Source organism: Chanos chanos, chromosome 2, assembly GCF_902362185.1.
Source record: "Chanos chanos chromosome 2, fChaCha1.1, whole genome shotgun sequence".
Lineage (NCBI taxonomy): Eukaryota > Metazoa > Chordata > Actinopteri > Gonorynchiformes > Chanidae > Chanos > Chanos chanos.
In genome coordinates, this window is record NC_044496.1 from 54578489 (window position 1) to 54595412 (window position 16924).

General features: G+C 39.1%; 2 protein-coding genes across 2 annotated transcripts; both read right to left on the reverse strand.

Annotated features, from left to right (window-relative positions):
- Positions 1-1722: 1722 nt before the first annotated feature.
- On the reverse strand, positions 1723-5625 carry cnot7 (CCR4-NOT transcription complex, subunit 7). The gene is made up of 7 exons (XM_030766061.1): positions 5554-5625; positions 3861-4074; positions 3389-3582; positions 2977-3138; positions 2532-2676; positions 2256-2366; positions 1723-2110 (listed from the first exon to the last, which is right to left on the reverse strand). Exons 2-7 carry the CDS (start codon positions 3975-3977, stop codon positions 1979-1981), a joined length of 861 nt encoding a protein of 286 aa, XP_030621921.1. The 5' UTR covers positions 3978-4074; positions 5554-5625; the 3' UTR covers positions 1723-1978.
- Positions 5626-7274: 1649 nt separating this feature from the next.
- On the reverse strand, positions 7275-15206 carry mtmr7a (myotubularin related protein 7a). Its single transcript, XM_030766167.1, has 14 exons — positions 15183-15206; positions 14305-14427; positions 14037-14199; positions 13555-13712; positions 13180-13308; positions 11835-11969; positions 11551-11683; positions 10012-10121; positions 9755-9880; positions 8835-8884; positions 8385-8585; positions 7907-8041; positions 7639-7765; positions 7275-7542 (listed from the first exon to the last, which is right to left on the reverse strand). Exons 1-14 carry the CDS (start codon positions 15204-15206, stop codon positions 7276-7278), a joined length of 1881 nt encoding a protein of 626 aa, XP_030622027.1. The 3' UTR covers position 7275.
- Between the last annotated feature and the right edge of the window lie 1718 nt (positions 15207-16924).

The following is a 16924-nucleotide window of genomic DNA, read 5'->3' on the forward strand; positions in this document are numbered from 1 at the left end:
ACACTGCTGAATGTGTAGGGTCACATTATGTACACAACTAAAATAAACAACTGCTTCAATGCATTTTGAATGGATTTTTTTTTTTTTTTTGGGCAGTAGAGTTTGACAAATGCACAAGGTACTTTTACAAAGCAGTCTTTCATACAATCAGCCTGATTACATTTTCTGCAGAGAAATGTTTTTTTTCTGCAGAGTCGTTCTCTAATGTACCAGGCTATGTCGTTTGTTTAAAACAAATATGTTGTATCACAGGTTTGAAGTAATGTCTTAAAAACTGAGGATACAAATGAAATTAATCTTTTTGGATAAATATTTGTGTCTGGTTATATGCAGCAGAACAAAAATAATAAAAAAACCCTACTATTTTATTGAATGTTTCCCTATGTTTTAAGTCAAGATTCAATATTTTCAAATACATTAGCTGGCATCCGTTTTCTGGGTGATGTTAAATCATTCTTTATGTTAAGCTGTAGTTTGAAGAGATGGGAAATTTATTTAAAGAAAGAGTAAAGTTGAGTACTGTCATTAATCAAAAAGCGTTTTGTAACCTAAACATCAATATCAAAGCCTTTGATGTGTTATTAAATCTCAGTCTCCTTGAGATGTCAGTGCCCCAAACACCCCTTTTAAATTTCAAATGTGGACTATTACAAATGTAATTTAAACAAGCTTGTCATATGTTAGAAAAATCGGAGGCCTTTATTTACAAACGCTCTAAAAACAGTCAGCCTTAATATTGCATTTTGTTTCGAAACACAGTTACTGCACACATGTTATGAAGTCGTGAGAGAGAAAATAATCTTTTCGTTATCGCTCTTAACATCAAATGAAAGAGAAGCTGTGCCCATGCAACTAGCGTCTTTTATAAAAGCTCAGACTACGACTCAAGACAGCATTTATTCAATCATCAACGGGACATGCTGCAGATCTACCACGGAAGATTAATGCAATGCGGTACAAAAAAATCAAAACAAACAAACAAACAAACGGCACTTGCGTGTGCGTCATTCGAAAAAAAACCAGCACTACAAGTCAAACAAATTCCACTGATACTGGGTACTTGAGTTGGTTAAGATTTTTTTTTTTTTCCTTTGTTTGTTAAGAAGCATTGATTCTTAAATGAATAAAAGGCTTTGAACTTTTTTTTTTCCACACTAAAACACTACAAAACCTCTGAGTCACTTTTTTTTTTTTCTTCCATTTTTTTTTTCTCCTTTTAAAAAAAAAAATGAAAATCACAGTCTCCCGTGACACAAGTAATGGGCTCTACCTCATTTCACTTCAATAGTGGCAGTCGCGTGTCACCTGTCAATGTGCTAAAATCCGTGCTCACCCAACAGAAAAGGGTAAAATCAGTGCAAGATGCCTACACGTGTGCCTGTGTTTACCTGTGTGTGTGTGTGTGTGTGTGTGTGTGTGTGTGTGTGTGTGTGTGTATGTCTGTGGGTCCTTAAATCATGACTGGGGGGCAAAAAAAAAAAAAAAAAAAATCACTTAGTACTCCTACCATCAGGGATTCAGTACATGTAGAAAACTGGCGTTCTGGTTGAATAAGCATACAAACTATTCAACTTTACATGAGGAAAAAAAAAATACAATAAATAAAAACAAAAACAAAACATAAACAAACAAAAAAAGAAACAGACAACATAAAATATAGCTTAATATTAAGGCTGAGTTTTGTTGGGGGGGGAGGGGCCTAACCTAAAATACCGGAATAATTCCTTTTTTCTCTTCTTTTCTTTTTTTTTTGCTATAAAAAGATGAAGTTGTTAGTGAGAAATGTTAACAGAGAGAAGGCAACGAAGGAGGGGAGGAAGTCATTTTAACGTTCCATATAAAAACCAAGAGTCTGATGAGAGCTTTAAAGTGCAATTTCCTATTGAAGATTTTATGAAAAAGTAAAAACCCATGTTTTTAAAGCCCTGCACACAAAATTCTCTTTCTCTTTGCAGTGAGGGATTTGAGTGTTCTCCTGTCACGACTGCTGCTTGCCGGCCTCTTCCTCGTAAGCGTTCCCGGTGCCGTTCTGGACGTAGGAGGAACCAGAGCCCAGTCCATACAAATGACCACAGTATTTTGCATCATCAATGTGATCCTCAAAGAACATCTACAACAAAACCAGTGCAAAACCAAAGTGTGCATTAGTGACAAATCTGTGCTGTTAGACCCCCCCCCCCCCCCCCCCCCCCAAATTTTCAGACCTAGACTTTACAGTACACACACACACACACACACACAGATACATGGCTTACCTCCCTCATTTTGAAGAAAGCCATTCCTGTGAGCAGAGAGTCAGATCCTGCTTGATGCTGTGGTCCAATCCTTTCCAACTCCAGCTGCTCAGCCACCTCCTGCAGACCACCCTGTCAACCGCATCACAGCTGTCAGTCGCCTTGACCAGACTGGTCTGATAATCCACTACAGAACACAGATTCACTGACTGCATACCACAGGATTGGCCTATGTGTCATCAGAATTTATAACACATTAACACACCGTGATTCAAGGACCAAAAGAACTTACTGTACCTTTAGGTTTTTACAGCTTTTCATGAGGTATTTTACATCATAGATGATAGGAAAGTATAAACGAAGAATCTCAAAGAAGTCAACTTCTTCCTCTGGCAAATTGGAGTTGGACAGAATTTTGATCAGATATCCAAAGTCATAGCCACTGTTTTAACAGACAAAAGGAAATAATATATTTACAAAATAAAAGGGAAAAAAAGCAACACACACACTGATTTAAAACACACACACACACACAAACACACACACACACACACACACAAAGAAACACAAACACAAGCAGAGAAGCTCCAAATGAAATTCAGAGCATAATGAGAACAATCTAAAGTCTAAGGCTGATTTGAAACACTGAGGTGACATGGTCTGGTTCATTCCCTAGGATATTACAAGTGGTTCATGGTAAAAAAAAAAAAAAAAAAATCTTTTGGAGGTAAAGCAAGCTCACCTATGGAATGACAGCCACTTGACCCCCTCACACAACACCACGCCGGAGGTCATGAGGAGCTCGGCAAAGTACAGTGTCTCGATCCCCTCCTCCTCGTGCTTTTTAAACTGGATACCGGATGTTGTCAGCAGTTCTATGGAATCCTGAGCATACATATCTTCTCTGCAGAACAACAACACCACCACTATTGATGTTGAGAGCAACAGACAAACTCTGCAACAGTCACTGCATCATGAAAAGCTACACAGAGTGCCTGTATAAAAATGCTGTGATATTCATATTATAATACCATTAAACCTGCTGTGATAAAACTTTTGATGACTCAGCGAGTACACAGGTCAAACTGAAACGGTGGACGTGTTTTTATTTTCCTCTCATTTGTACTCCGGATGACTCTGAGACACCTGCTTACGTGAGGTTGAACTTGAAGTTGAATTGCCATGTTGAAGTCCCTGGTGGGTATTCCCCCTGCTCATTCATGAATGTAAGGCCAAGCTGGATTATTTTAAGTAAGTCCACATTACACCGCAGTAGCTGATACTGGTAGTCTGCGTTGCTTCGGAACTCTCCGATTGGTCTTGCAACTACACCAGGAAACTCTGTGTCCTAAACACACACACAATTCACAACTACTGGACTGATTGATTGGACCTTTGAATATGTTTTGTTTTTTTTTTTGGTTTGTTTGTGCCAAATTAGTGATGATGTCTGGTTAAAGAATTTCTTGGGAAATATATTCATTCTGTTGTTGGTTCTGCATATGCAAATAATGTTTAATGTAAAAGGAAAAAAAAAAAAGATATTCCTTAAGCTGACATGCTGCATGTTGACTGATTCCAAACACATTTGGTGAGCAGCATACGACAAGGCCAGTTTGAACTCACCATTGCAATGTAGTTGTATTTCTTGATCACCTGGCGGATCCTTTTCAGCTCCTCGTCCAGGTTGCTTGCCCAAACCTCACATATTCTTTGGCTATGATCCACAGTGGCAGCGGGCATCGTGCCACCTTTTAGATGTAAGGCATCAAAAACAAAAACCAAAACCTCTCCCTTGGGGATAATTTCATGGAATTGTGGTTGTTCTCTCCCTTTCTCTCTGCAACAATAAAGATGAACAGAGCAAGTTCAAGTTCACGTTAATTTAAAGCCCAATATCACTGTTTACAGTCTCAGAGGGCTTCCACAGGTTTAGAGGAAAGGTCTCAGAACCTGGGTACACCAGGCAGGCTGATTGACAGGCAAATCAAACAAATTAACTGGACCTGTCTGCATTCAGTAACCGTGGCTGTGGGCCTGCTATAGAGCAATGCAATATTCTGCAGACTTAAGTTCATTTTAAAGGTGCTCAGTCAGCCTATAATAAGGCAAGTTTGACTGCAAGCGACCAAATTGTTAGACGCCATAGAACTGTGGGTTGCAAAACGAAATAAAAATGAATTTTAATGATAGTGTGATTTATCGTTGAATGGTTTGCGTTTAGATGACCTCCAATAGTGAGCATGTTTGAGTGCCGAGGAAACGCTGCTTTAAACAGTATATGGTCAATTATGTGTGTGGACACACCAAATGACAGCAAATTCAGTATGGAACAATGTATGTGTTGCACAGAATATATACATTTGAAAATTCGTTTACATCTCCCACTGTTTCTAAAAATGTTATCATGCTTGTGCGATACAGTGCCCTGTGTATGTGTTCACGTCACACTAGCATTACCTAGGAACTAGATCTATTGCTTTCCTTACAAAATGTTTCATCAAGACGTTATCTGACTCCCGTGCCAACTGACGATCGTGTTTTGAAACTTAAATCCGTTGCAGTGGCTTGTTAGCTAACTTACATATTGATGAGCTAGAAAAGGTTGCCAAACTATACTGTCACTGATACTTGGAGTGAATGAGACTTAACGAGTTATGGAACTTACCAGAATCGCTACAAAGCTAACAATGCAATCCATGCTGTAGCAAATAACAGGGGTATTTCCACATGTAGAGGTTGCAAACCAGGTTAGCAACGCTGACTGCTTAATCATACTGTTAGCGAAATGCATGTTCGTGAAAAGACAGACCGCATGACAGGTAAAAAAAAAAACCTTACGGACAACACCACGGAGTATACAGCACGTCGGCTATGCTAAGTTACGAGCAGAAGTGTTGGCCAAGTACAAATAGTAACTTAGCATTAGCTAACCTAACAGGCTTTCCAACAGGCAAAGGATACGATAGGTCGCTAGCTAGTGGTAATACTGTGCACATCGTTAAGCCATGTTTTGTTTTAAAGTTCTCAGTGGACTAGACTTACTGCGGTAAGGATGAAGTTGCATTACATTAATAATTGTATAGAGGTGCAATGCCTATATGGTTGTTAGTTTGTGTTGCCAAGGGGTTGTTATACTTGTAAGAACTAACTAGTCAAACTGGAGCACACAGTATTTTATTGGTTTATGACGCTTGCTGGCTATCATGCTAATTGACTGTTGTGGACCTGGCTAAAGTAGCTAGCAGTAGCTAATCAACCTAGCTGGCTAGCTTCGTCCAGCTGTTTTCATTGGACTAACTAGCTTGTTAGGACTTACCTTTCTTCAAACAAGGTAGTTACACTTAAAGCTATACAGCTTCAGTTTCACACATTAACCTTGTTTAGAAAGGACAAAGGCCTCGCTTCTAACTTTTAAATAGTTTTATTGGCCTTGCACCGATGTGCACAACCAGCTGCTATCTCTAAAACTCCATTGCAGCGCTATCCGATGACGTCACCACCTTGTGGGTGTTGACCTCTGAACTCCACCCCTCCAAAAGAAAAAAAAAGAAAAACTTTATCCTCGTATAGGTCAGAGGTTAATCTAGAACCTTTTTATTGAAAATGTGTACAGTCCAGAGACTAGATAGTTATAATCATAATTTTGCTTGCTCTCCTATTGATATTGATGAATATATTAATTTATATTTATGAATACTTTTTTGGAATACCCACTGTTAGCGGAGACATCCAAACCCTTCTGAAACACTAAGAAACAATGTTTTATTCAGTATAATGCTTATCATTTACATAACACACATACTACAGAGATGCAAGGCAGATAAAGAGTCAGAGTCTAAGTCAGTTGTTACTCCACAAAGTGAATTTTGTGGGTTCAGCCTTTATTAAATATTTTGATTATTTCAGTGAGGTTTCATTGTCCAATACGTCACCTGAAGATAATATATAATGCATTATCCATTAGGTGCATGTTAATTCAAACAAATCCAGCAAGTTATCATGAACATGATAGCCTGAAAATAATAACACTGTAAATATGTGAAATAAACATAAATAACATAAATAAATAACACAAATAAACAATGGCTTTTACATCGACTATTGACTACAGTCAGTGCCAGGGTGACAAAGAAAGGGCCATTTTTGTTAGATGTGAACTTAAAAATATATTACAATCATTCTGAATATTAGTAATCCTTTAACTGTCTTTGGAAATCTTAGTCATGCTCCATTCCTGTTATTTCAATACAATCGAATAACTTTATCAAGCACTTTTATAGAGTGTGTGTGTAATCTGAAGTGCATACAAATTACAAAAGAAAAAACAAACAAACAGAGATTCTGAAGGAATGCATTGAATGAATTACAGTATGTGCTAAAAGGATACTATGATTAAAAGGATATTCTACTGCACATACATCCTCTCTGATTTTGCATAAAACAACGCAATTCAGTGACATTTTAGGCCACTCAGTGGAGGCCAGAGGTAGATCCCAGAAGATGTTGGAGCTATTTCGATAGAACTCTTTAGAGGCTCACATGAGTCTTGGGGCGTTAGTCCATGTAATACCATAAAACGCAGGCAGCCAGTGTAAAAACTGCTTGTCTAACTTGACTTAATTTTATGGTTCCTGTTAAAACATGTACTATTCCCCCCCCCATCAATCATAGTTTCTGAGAGATCACAGGACAGAGTATCACTGTTGTCATTGTAGCAATGCATGAGCTGAATGTCTGTATCAGAAATGGCTACATCTTAACAAACATGATAAAAAGAGTTACTAAAAGATGAAGTAGTGATGAATGAAGAAGAAGAAAAAAAACAGTTTTGAATACATTCCTTAACACAATGTTTAAAGCTAAGAAAAACAACAAAAAACACTGCCGGTATTCTTTGTTTATTCCGGCATTTTTTTAAACTAGTGAATCTAAAATTATAATCACTTTTTTTTTTTTTTTAAATTCTTTATGAACTTTTTTTTTGGCCTGTCATCATTACATCTCTCATCTTGATTGACGTTAAACCGGAGTTTCATTTTCAGGCTGTGGTGGACAAAGCTTCATCTGAGTCGGGATCTTTGATGCCATCTTCGCTGAGCAAGGACTCACCACCACTGGAGGTGGAGTGACAGCTGAAATCAGCCACTCCTGATTCACTGTTTGTGGACAGGTCAGCATCTAAGCTCTTTGTGGAGTTGACCAAGCTTATTTGTGTAGGAACACCCCAAGCAGTTTGGTTATCGTTTAGCAAAGTACCTTTCATATAGCTGCTCTTCCGCTGTTCCCTTTTCAGGCCCGCTATTTTCTGTGGTAAGACATAAAGACCATTCATTACACAATGACTCAGTCTGAATCTTCTGAACATTTGAGTCAATGTGATCAGTAAATGAAATGCATGTACCTGCCCATAGTCAGTCATTTCTTCCTCCAGTCGCTGGGTTTTCTCTCTTACTGCCACCAGACAGTCCAGCACAGACTGGCGAGGGTGCACTCCTTTCTCAAAGCGATTATACAAACCTACCCAGAATCTGGACATAGAAAAAACAGGGCACCTATCAGAAGGACCTTTTTTTCAAAGACAATTCCATGGTGGAGTGATGTTTTTTTTTTTTTGTTAATGGTGTTTAATAAAAGAAAAGATTATTTATTATTTTGATGCTTTAACATACTTGAAACAGTAGGGGGCAGTAAGAGGTCGCAGAAGTCCCTGAGTCTGGTTGTGGTCTGGTCTGAACAGCGGGTTCATGAAGTCCGTCTTGTTCTTGAATAAATGAGTCCATATGGAATGCGTTCTATCCTTAATTCTTCAGACAACAAAGAAACAAAAGGTTACCGTGACAACGGCGTGACTTCTCCAAACTTACGCCACCATAAAGAGAACGTACTGATCCAGCATCAGTATGTAAGGCTTACTGAGATTAGTATTAAAACAAATGGTCCACTCAGACAAATAACTCATATCCTGTGTTTATTCATAAATACCGATGTATAATTAAACACAGTGCCATAAAGCAGAAACACATTTTACTTAACAGATAAAGAGTGCACAGATTGTGTACTTCAGGCAAAAGAAAAAAAGGCATTCAAATTTTATAATGTGCATTTGATGCAACTCATGTAAGTCCAAACAGTGAGTGATTACCTCACCTCATGTCTCTTTTCTCTTTTTGACTGTTACAGATGAAGTTGCCATACTGACATGAGTAGATATGATTGTGGATGGTGATGAGAAAGTTCTCGTTGTACTCAAAGGCACATGGAAACTGCTCCATGAGATTCCACACACACTCCAAAAACTGGTCTATGACTGGCGAAACCTCTTTCAGATCTCCATCCAGATGGTTGTATCTAAATTTGGGGAACAGTTCAGTCCAGCAGAAAGCATTACCACTGAGGCAGATTCTTGCAAGAGCTTCAAATCACACAAAGGCTATTAAAAGGTTCATAAACAGACAGAATGTTGAATAATAACTATTGCTTACAATAGATCAATTCAATATCTTGGATACGTATGTCTTCTACGTAAATTAATCAAAAAGTCCTTTTGTGAAATCAAAGTAAATATGTCAAAAAATGGATTAAAAGATAAGCTCTCACCTGTGAGAAAACTTATGTCCAAAAGCTACCCAGTCTTTCTCAATTAGGACCTAAACACAAAGCAAACCACAAAAAAAATCTTGCTATTTAATGACAAATATTCTGAATTCTTCAATTTATGCTGGTTCTACAAACCATTGTTGAAAAGGTAATAACTTTGTGTTAGATTTTTACACATGAAGTTGTGCTTATGACCTACTTTTTTTCCATCTTTTCAGATAGGAAATGTAATATTCTCCAAAATGCGATTCCTAGACTGAACTAATCCATACCTCGAGGTATCCTCATTACACTCACATCAGATGGGCTTTACTTTTCAAAGAAGTACAGGATCGCTTCAAAAAAAGTAGGTCTTGCTCTCGGAGAGCTGACCTCCCGCTGAGCTTTTAGTTGGCCTAGTTCCAGCCAGACGATGTAAGATCTATCACAGGACCATGGTTCTGAGCTTAGCATAGTCCAGTTACAATTAACTTCAGACATCAGCAATTCATCAGTAGGTCAGTGTTTCTTACAGGTCTTTACTTTAAAACATCACTATTACTATGGCAGTGGCATACACATGGCAAAATGGTAGTTCATAGATAAATTCAGACCTTCCCTAGGAGTTATGCAAATTACATATTACACACCAGTAATAAGCGAACTATATTAAACTGTGACCAATTATCAGTGTTTTCACCAGAACAAGCTTTTGTAGTGGTATCCCTAACTGTCTTTGTCGACAGAGTGTACAGTAGGTATTTGCTGGAAGATGTTAATAGCTGACTGGGCCCAATGTGCTTCCCTCCTTGGCTTAAGTCGAGGGAATTACGCTATGGTTTTTGTCGGACAAATCGCAACCATGTAGCACCTCAAGCACCATTGTAATTGCTATGGAGATGTTTTATCATATTGCTGACAATTAAATTGAACAGATTTACCATGAGTCCCTTAAGAGTCCTATAGTAAGGGTCCAAAAGCACACTGGCCACAGAGCACACCTGAGTTGTCCGGTCCCACCCATCTGAGCAGTGGACCAACACACTGACTCCTTCTTCCGCCACAGCCTGCATACACACACACACACACACACACACACACACACACACACAAACAGTCAAATGGCAGACAGAAAAGGGTCATCTTAAGCCGTTCAGGCACGTAAGACGGACAGCCAAAGGCAGTTTTCCAGTCATACCTTAGCTATGAAGATTCCGGCATCCAGGATTGCTTTGATGTGCTTCAGCCAGCCAGAATATTCCAGTCCAGAGAGGAAATCTCCCATGGAAGGTGTACGAAGCTCGCATACTGTAAAAGAGCCACCAACTCATTAAAAAGACATTAAAAGTCATGGGGTCAGGACACATTATTTCATCATGTTAGGAATTTAGAGAAACATTTAACAGACGTTTACTAATTGAGAAACTATTCTGTACTGATGGATGTAATTTTTTTGGCAAACATACAAACTAACCTAATATGTACACGAGAAAGAGAAGTCGTCACATCTCACGTCATGAGTTACTGTTTATTTCTGTTATTGCTGAAATGACCCTCACAGTATAAATTAGAGGGCAAAAACTGTCTTAATGGAAACAGATTTTTATTTCAGACAGTTAAATTTATCTTTTTATTTATTTTCCCTTAAACATACAGAGATGATAAATAGTATTTGAACTCTGGGGTCAAGAAAACATTTAATGCATTATTTGTCCAGGAGCAAGACCTTGATGACTCCTTCCATTACAAGTTCACTAGTCCAAAGCAATAAAATCAACACGAATTTCTTTCTGTGTCACATGAATGTCTATTTTGCTCTCCTCTTAAATGAACACAGAAACACTCATCACAAGCCCTGAAAAGCTAAGGAACGAGGGACCCATACGACAGATCTACTTAAACTTTTAAAATCATGACAACAGTGCAAAGGTTCATTTCTTTGGAGCCATGTCTATTTGGGGCAGTGCTGAGAGTTCAGCGAACAGGTGAACAGGTTCATTCAACGAGGGGTCACAAATGTTTGAAGTCCGATTTAATTTCTAGGAAGTAATCCTCCTGGGAAGAATTGGGGAAAAAGGTTGAAACTGACCAGGACATCCACGTTGGTATTTGACCAGAAGGATTCCCCAGCGTTTTCTGGGTCAAAATGTTATCACAGCTAAAGACTATTATTATTGTTGCAACACTAAATCACATTTTTCTCACGCCCTCCTTCTCTCTAATGGGGAAAGGGTCCCCAGTCGTCCACTACATGAAACAAAAATAGTTCTGCAATGAATGTCAGATGGATTCAAAGCCTCTCAACTGTATCCCCCTGCTTTACCGAGAAACCGTCCTCTGGTGTCATATAGCTCCTGAGTGCAGAAGCCCTTTATTACTATTACTATTATTATTATTAGTGGATGAAAGCACTAGGTGGTCCTGTGCCCTGGTATTCCCATCTCAAAACAAAGAGGATTATGGGAATACCTCAAGAGAGGATGAAGGGGGAACTGTCATGAAGTTTTAGCTGAGGTCATAAAAGAAAAACAAATCCATGTACTTCTCCAGTGACTCAGGCAATTTTCAGTGTCCTCTTTTTCCATTTGTTAGCATGGTGCCCAGAGGCTGGCCTTATGTATGGTATAAGTGTGATTTGGTTTGGTGTGTTATGTTATGGATAACGAGATAAATGATGAAATTAAAAATTAAACGAACATTAAAATGCCCGGTGAGGTTTTACGGATGAATGAAATACCTTCGAGCAATTTCTGTTGGCTGTTTCTCATCACATGTATATTTTCAATTCCGAAGAACTGAAATTTGATGTTGGAGTAGTTGTCTTCGTTTTCGTAGCCTTTTCCAGAAGCCCGATATGCCACTGCATTCATCTAAAAATACAATATTCTATATTCAGATTCAGACAAGAACCCCCCCCCCCCCCCCCCCACACACACACACACACAAAGTTTACACTGTGAGAAAGACACATAGTATCCAGGGTTGAAGAAAAGAGATCTTCTTCGTAGGCAGAGAACTCACTTTGGGTCTCGTGTCAACCACATACATGAAGCGGCTGCCTGGGTTAGACTTCATGACGGCCTCCAGCATGTGTTCATCCTCCAGACAGCGAGCGCTGAAGCCAGAAAGAGGCTGGCTGCTGCGGCAGACTGCGGCCTGGTCAGGGGAACGGGACACTACAGTTACACAGGTTGAGCAGATCTTTCCTACATGGATTCACTCGCTCAAAAATTAAAGCTAAAGTAGCTCCAAAAAAAGAGAAAAAAGAAAATAAAAACAAAGTCATAAAACTATTAGTCTCTCTCGGACTAGCCCTTGGTTTATGAAAAGTTTCAGTATGATATGCTGGACAAAGACATTGAACCATGAAGTTCTAGCCTACGCGCTCATTGCATTTTCCAAAGCACAAGAATCAAATTGTATGTGAAATGAACGACCAGTGGTTTGTCAAACCAAATTAACAGATGACAGTGGAAGATGTATAACATTCTACCACAATCGACGATCTAATGATCCATGACCGCGGTTATGTAATGAGGAATGACTGAACGACCCCCCCCCCCATGTCACTCCCATCCCCAGATTTCCAGCCACAGCGAATAAATAAAACACAGAGATCACGAGATCACATAGGCCTTTCCACACACTGGACCCAGTTTCATGAGAATTTGACCTTGAGCACACTAAGCGCTCTAGCCAATTCTCTGACACGAACCCGTCTTGATCCTATATGGCACGAACTAAACTCAAAACATGTCAAATAGATTGTCTGCAACATGTCTGACCTATCTGAATGCCGAACCGCTTGGGGTCAGGTCCCGGGGCTTCATGTGAAGAGGTCCTGATGTTTTATCTGACTCAGGCCTTTGGATGGAAAATTGGACAGAGTCTAAATAGAGTTTCTTTTGGAAGAGCGACCCGTGCTGAAGTGGCCAGCCGGGAAATACTCTCCAGAATGCTCAAAATGTTTGACCTGGTCACTCTTGACATATGACTATATTGGGCCATATATTTGATGGGAGTCTTCTATTGTACTATATAACACAATATCTGTGTGAATAAATCTGGCCATGCTAACAGCTTATCTGTACACAGTAGATCATTTGTTATCAACAGAAATGCATTTGCTCAGACTTGTAAGCACCATCCAGATTTTTTTTTTGTTCCAAAATTTATTTAAGGATAATTTTGTGGTGGTTTTTGGATGACTCATCTTTTTTTTTTTTTTTTTTTTTAATAGCACCAAAACTTGGCCAGCTAGATATGGTGAACTGGGGATCACAGAACCAAACTCTCTGAAGCCTCATAAAAAAGAGGGATGAAGTGTTCCAAAGGGGGAATGTGTTGGACACATCTCGGAGCTCACATGGGTCTCTTTGCAGTAGTAGGACAACGTGGGAAAACGACCTCGGCTGCGGAACTTTGAACTCCCCACAATGACAGGAAGAGTGGCCGACTTTGGTACAAACAGGTCGGCGGGATAGGTGTCGCACACCTGAAAACAGGACACAAAAAATGCCACATAACAAACAAACAAACAAACAAATACATAAATAAACCTGATGCTGTCTTAATGTCTCCCTTTTTTCTGGTTTCTGAATAAATAATTTGACAAGTTTGGCGATTAGCGTATAACCATTTGCATTTAAAATTCCTGATATTGCTAATGTTAAAGGAAGTTTTGTTATCTCAGTCAAAGTTACCACATTTACGGGTGAATAAAGCCATTTGTATTACTGACTCTGTACTCTCGGTTGATGTGGGTTAGATGCCATTGCTTATTGGGAAGTCCCATCCGTCTGTACTCAGCTCTCAGGTCAACAAACTCCCAGGTCTGTTCTCTCTCTTTCTTATCAAGGTTTGCGTTGAAGGAGAAGCAATATAGTTTCTCAAACTGGTCTGAAAAGACGGTAGCAAAAATGAGACAAAAGAGGCTGTGACATCAATGCAAACGATGCGAACAGAGAGGTTCTAATTTGACATTTATAGCCAAGTGAATATTAAATATGCTGGGTGACATTTTTACCCCATGCCTGCTCAGAGAGAACATCAACATCGAGAACGTCACCAAAGGGCTCCAAGGGTACTGAGCTCTGAGCAAACTATGATAATTTTCAGATAATGTTTCAACTTTTAACACGTGCTATGATGCACACAGACCAAAGCCTTGAGGTACGCATGCCCTCATAGGCCTAGCTCTTGCTTAAACACTGAGTCAATCACCTGGCCTGGAAAGATGTCGAAGTGATACAAGCATTTCATGGCAGTCCATCTCCTGTGGGAAGATGAACTGGATGACCTGGAAATTCTTGCAGTGAATCAGCAAGGGGTAGCCGGTAGCAGTTTCACACTGCCTCTCAACACTATCCACTAAACTGTGGAGTACCTAATGGTCAAAAAAGTCACACGTTTACGAGTTTGTAATATGTTTCCTCTGAAACCAGTTCAGTCAGCAAACTTTTCTTTATCTCAGATAGAAAAAAGGACTTACCCATGTTTCTTGATTGATTTCAGATGCTTGGTCTATGAATATGGTGTGAGTAGCGGTGAGGTACAGAGTCCCTACAGCAGCTTTCCTGGTGGAGCCTCTGTTAACTAAGCACACATTCTCAGCCTGCACTCAGGATGCACAACACAAACATTTGGTAGAAGAAAAGTGGCATGTCAACTCTTAAATACACCAATCACTAGTCATAACAATATAGCAACGGCTCTTATTCCCTCACCTGAGATGTTATGCAACGATATATAAAACATACTTCGCAGAGAGAATGAACAATATCTGTTCTATCGATCCACTATGTTCCACATAAGAATAAGCATGATTTGCTTCTTTATAAGTCCTCTTATAAAGCATATAAACATTGACTGTCATTCTAGCACGTTAATAATAATTCATTCACAAATTTAACACAAGAGTAAATAAGCGAGAAGATCAGCCGTCCCTGCGTGCTTGGAGTAAGATTTAAGACTACTAAATTATCTGGAAATTTCAATAGGCTGTAACCACGCCCTTTACTCCCGTGAACTGATATCTTGCATTGACTATTGAACATCTTTCTGTAAGCATCACAGCTGAATGAGCTGTAACTGCGATAAGTGAATGCGAAGATGTAATTATGGGCTATCTATCTGTTAGTGCGATACAGTTTTATCAGTTTTAAATCGCCAGTGCTAATCTAGATTACGTATGCATTCTAACGACCTGAAATAGTAGCATACTAGGCATAAAATGACGTTATGTATTCTATGTGAGAAGACTGATAAAGAGGACTCACGCGGACTTCTCGGTAAGACTAGTACCGATGTGGTCTAAACATGTGTACAAAACTACAGTCGCAGCAAATGAAACAGACTGTGGTTGTTTACCTTTGGTATTTTGATATACTCCATCACTGATCCGCGCCTCCGGATTTGACAGTTACAAGTAATATTATAAAACACACTGTTACGTCATTCTGGCGCTATATGCGCTTTAAATAATATTCCTATACACTACTGTGTAGAAATATAGAGTATAATTTGAAGACCTAAGGGGATGACATCCCAGGTATATGGACATCACTTTTTTCGCTTGCTATGGTGAATCACCGTTGTGTGGCTTGGGTGCTGGCAGCATGGTCCTAGCGCCGCTTTTTTTGATGGTCCCGTGAAACACTGTGATACATAAAGCATAATGTAGTATACGTCAGTTTCAATCTGACACAAAATTGCAACCACATGAACCATGCTGCCCAGTCAGGTTTGGGCAGTCGACGTGTCCATTTGAGATGCAGAGGATTAGGATGTACTTGATACAAGGATGTCAAAAGAAAAAAAAAAAAAAATAATAATAATAAAAAAAAAAAAAGAATGACCTAAATTGTCAACAGCTGATATAAAGTAGAATAAAATTACAAATTTAAATTAAATGGGCTAAAAATATAATGATACAGTGCAGTATTTGTTTGCTGAACAGAGTGAAGTTATCTGAATCTCTGGATTGCAGGACAGTTGGGCCTACTTGGATACAAAGGCAGAGAAATGAACGGTCTTTGTCAGAATCTGTGGGTCTGACCTGTGGGTTTATGGGGTTCTGTGTCCCAGCTGTGCTGATCCATGGCTGCTGGGTTCACTACTGTGTCTCCTCATTCTTTCACAGTTTTTTTTTTTTTTTATCTATGAGAAAAATGTTATAAAAATCTAAGCAGCGTTATTATAGCTTGTGATGATGTCACAATGAAGGTTTTACAGTTGCGCTTAATTGCTTGCACCAGACAAATGAATCTTAAGTCTTAACAGCCACCCAAAAAACTTAAATGATCAAAACAGTGACATCTTTTTTTTTTTTTTTTTTGCACAATAATAAGTTGGGTTTTTTTTCATTGTTCTTTCACAAAATCCAAACGATGATGACATTTTCTGAAAACAGAACCCCACCATTCTCTTTGCAAAACATATTTTTGCTAAATGTTGAATACAATTATTATCTGTAACAGAGACCAAACTCTCAGCCCCCCCCCCCCCACCCACACACACAAAAAATCAATTGGAGAAAAAACAGCTGTTGTAAATCACGCCAAATGTGTCACACATTCTAGACAACGCTCACTATCAAAATGCTTTTATCTCTGATGCACACAGAGACTGGGCTGGACTGAGTATCTCTATAGAATCAGTTCCAGAACGGATCACATTACAGTCTGCATTTTAATGCAGTAGATATACAGTGGACACGAGTGTGTGGTTACACAGAGGATGAAATATGGCGAGGAAAGACAGTTAATCAGTCAGAGCAGACATCACTTACTCTTGTCATTTCCAGTGTTAGCTTCACAGGTCTCAGTACTTTCCCCCCCTCAGTTACTGAAAAATAGTGTTTTTTCCCATGTCTTTAACTGCTCTCATTGATTCAAAGCCTCGGTAGAAAATGTACATGCGGCCTGTGTATTGATGACTGTATGTGTCTCAGTATGAGCTGAGTTAGTATTTACTGATGCGTGGCACTGAATGCATAGTTAAAAGGTATATTCCCATTGTACTGTACATTGAATGATAAAACAAGCTACTCATGAGATGATAAGCGGGGTGGTTTTGACCCACTGATCTTGTTTTGTAGAGCATGTTTTCAG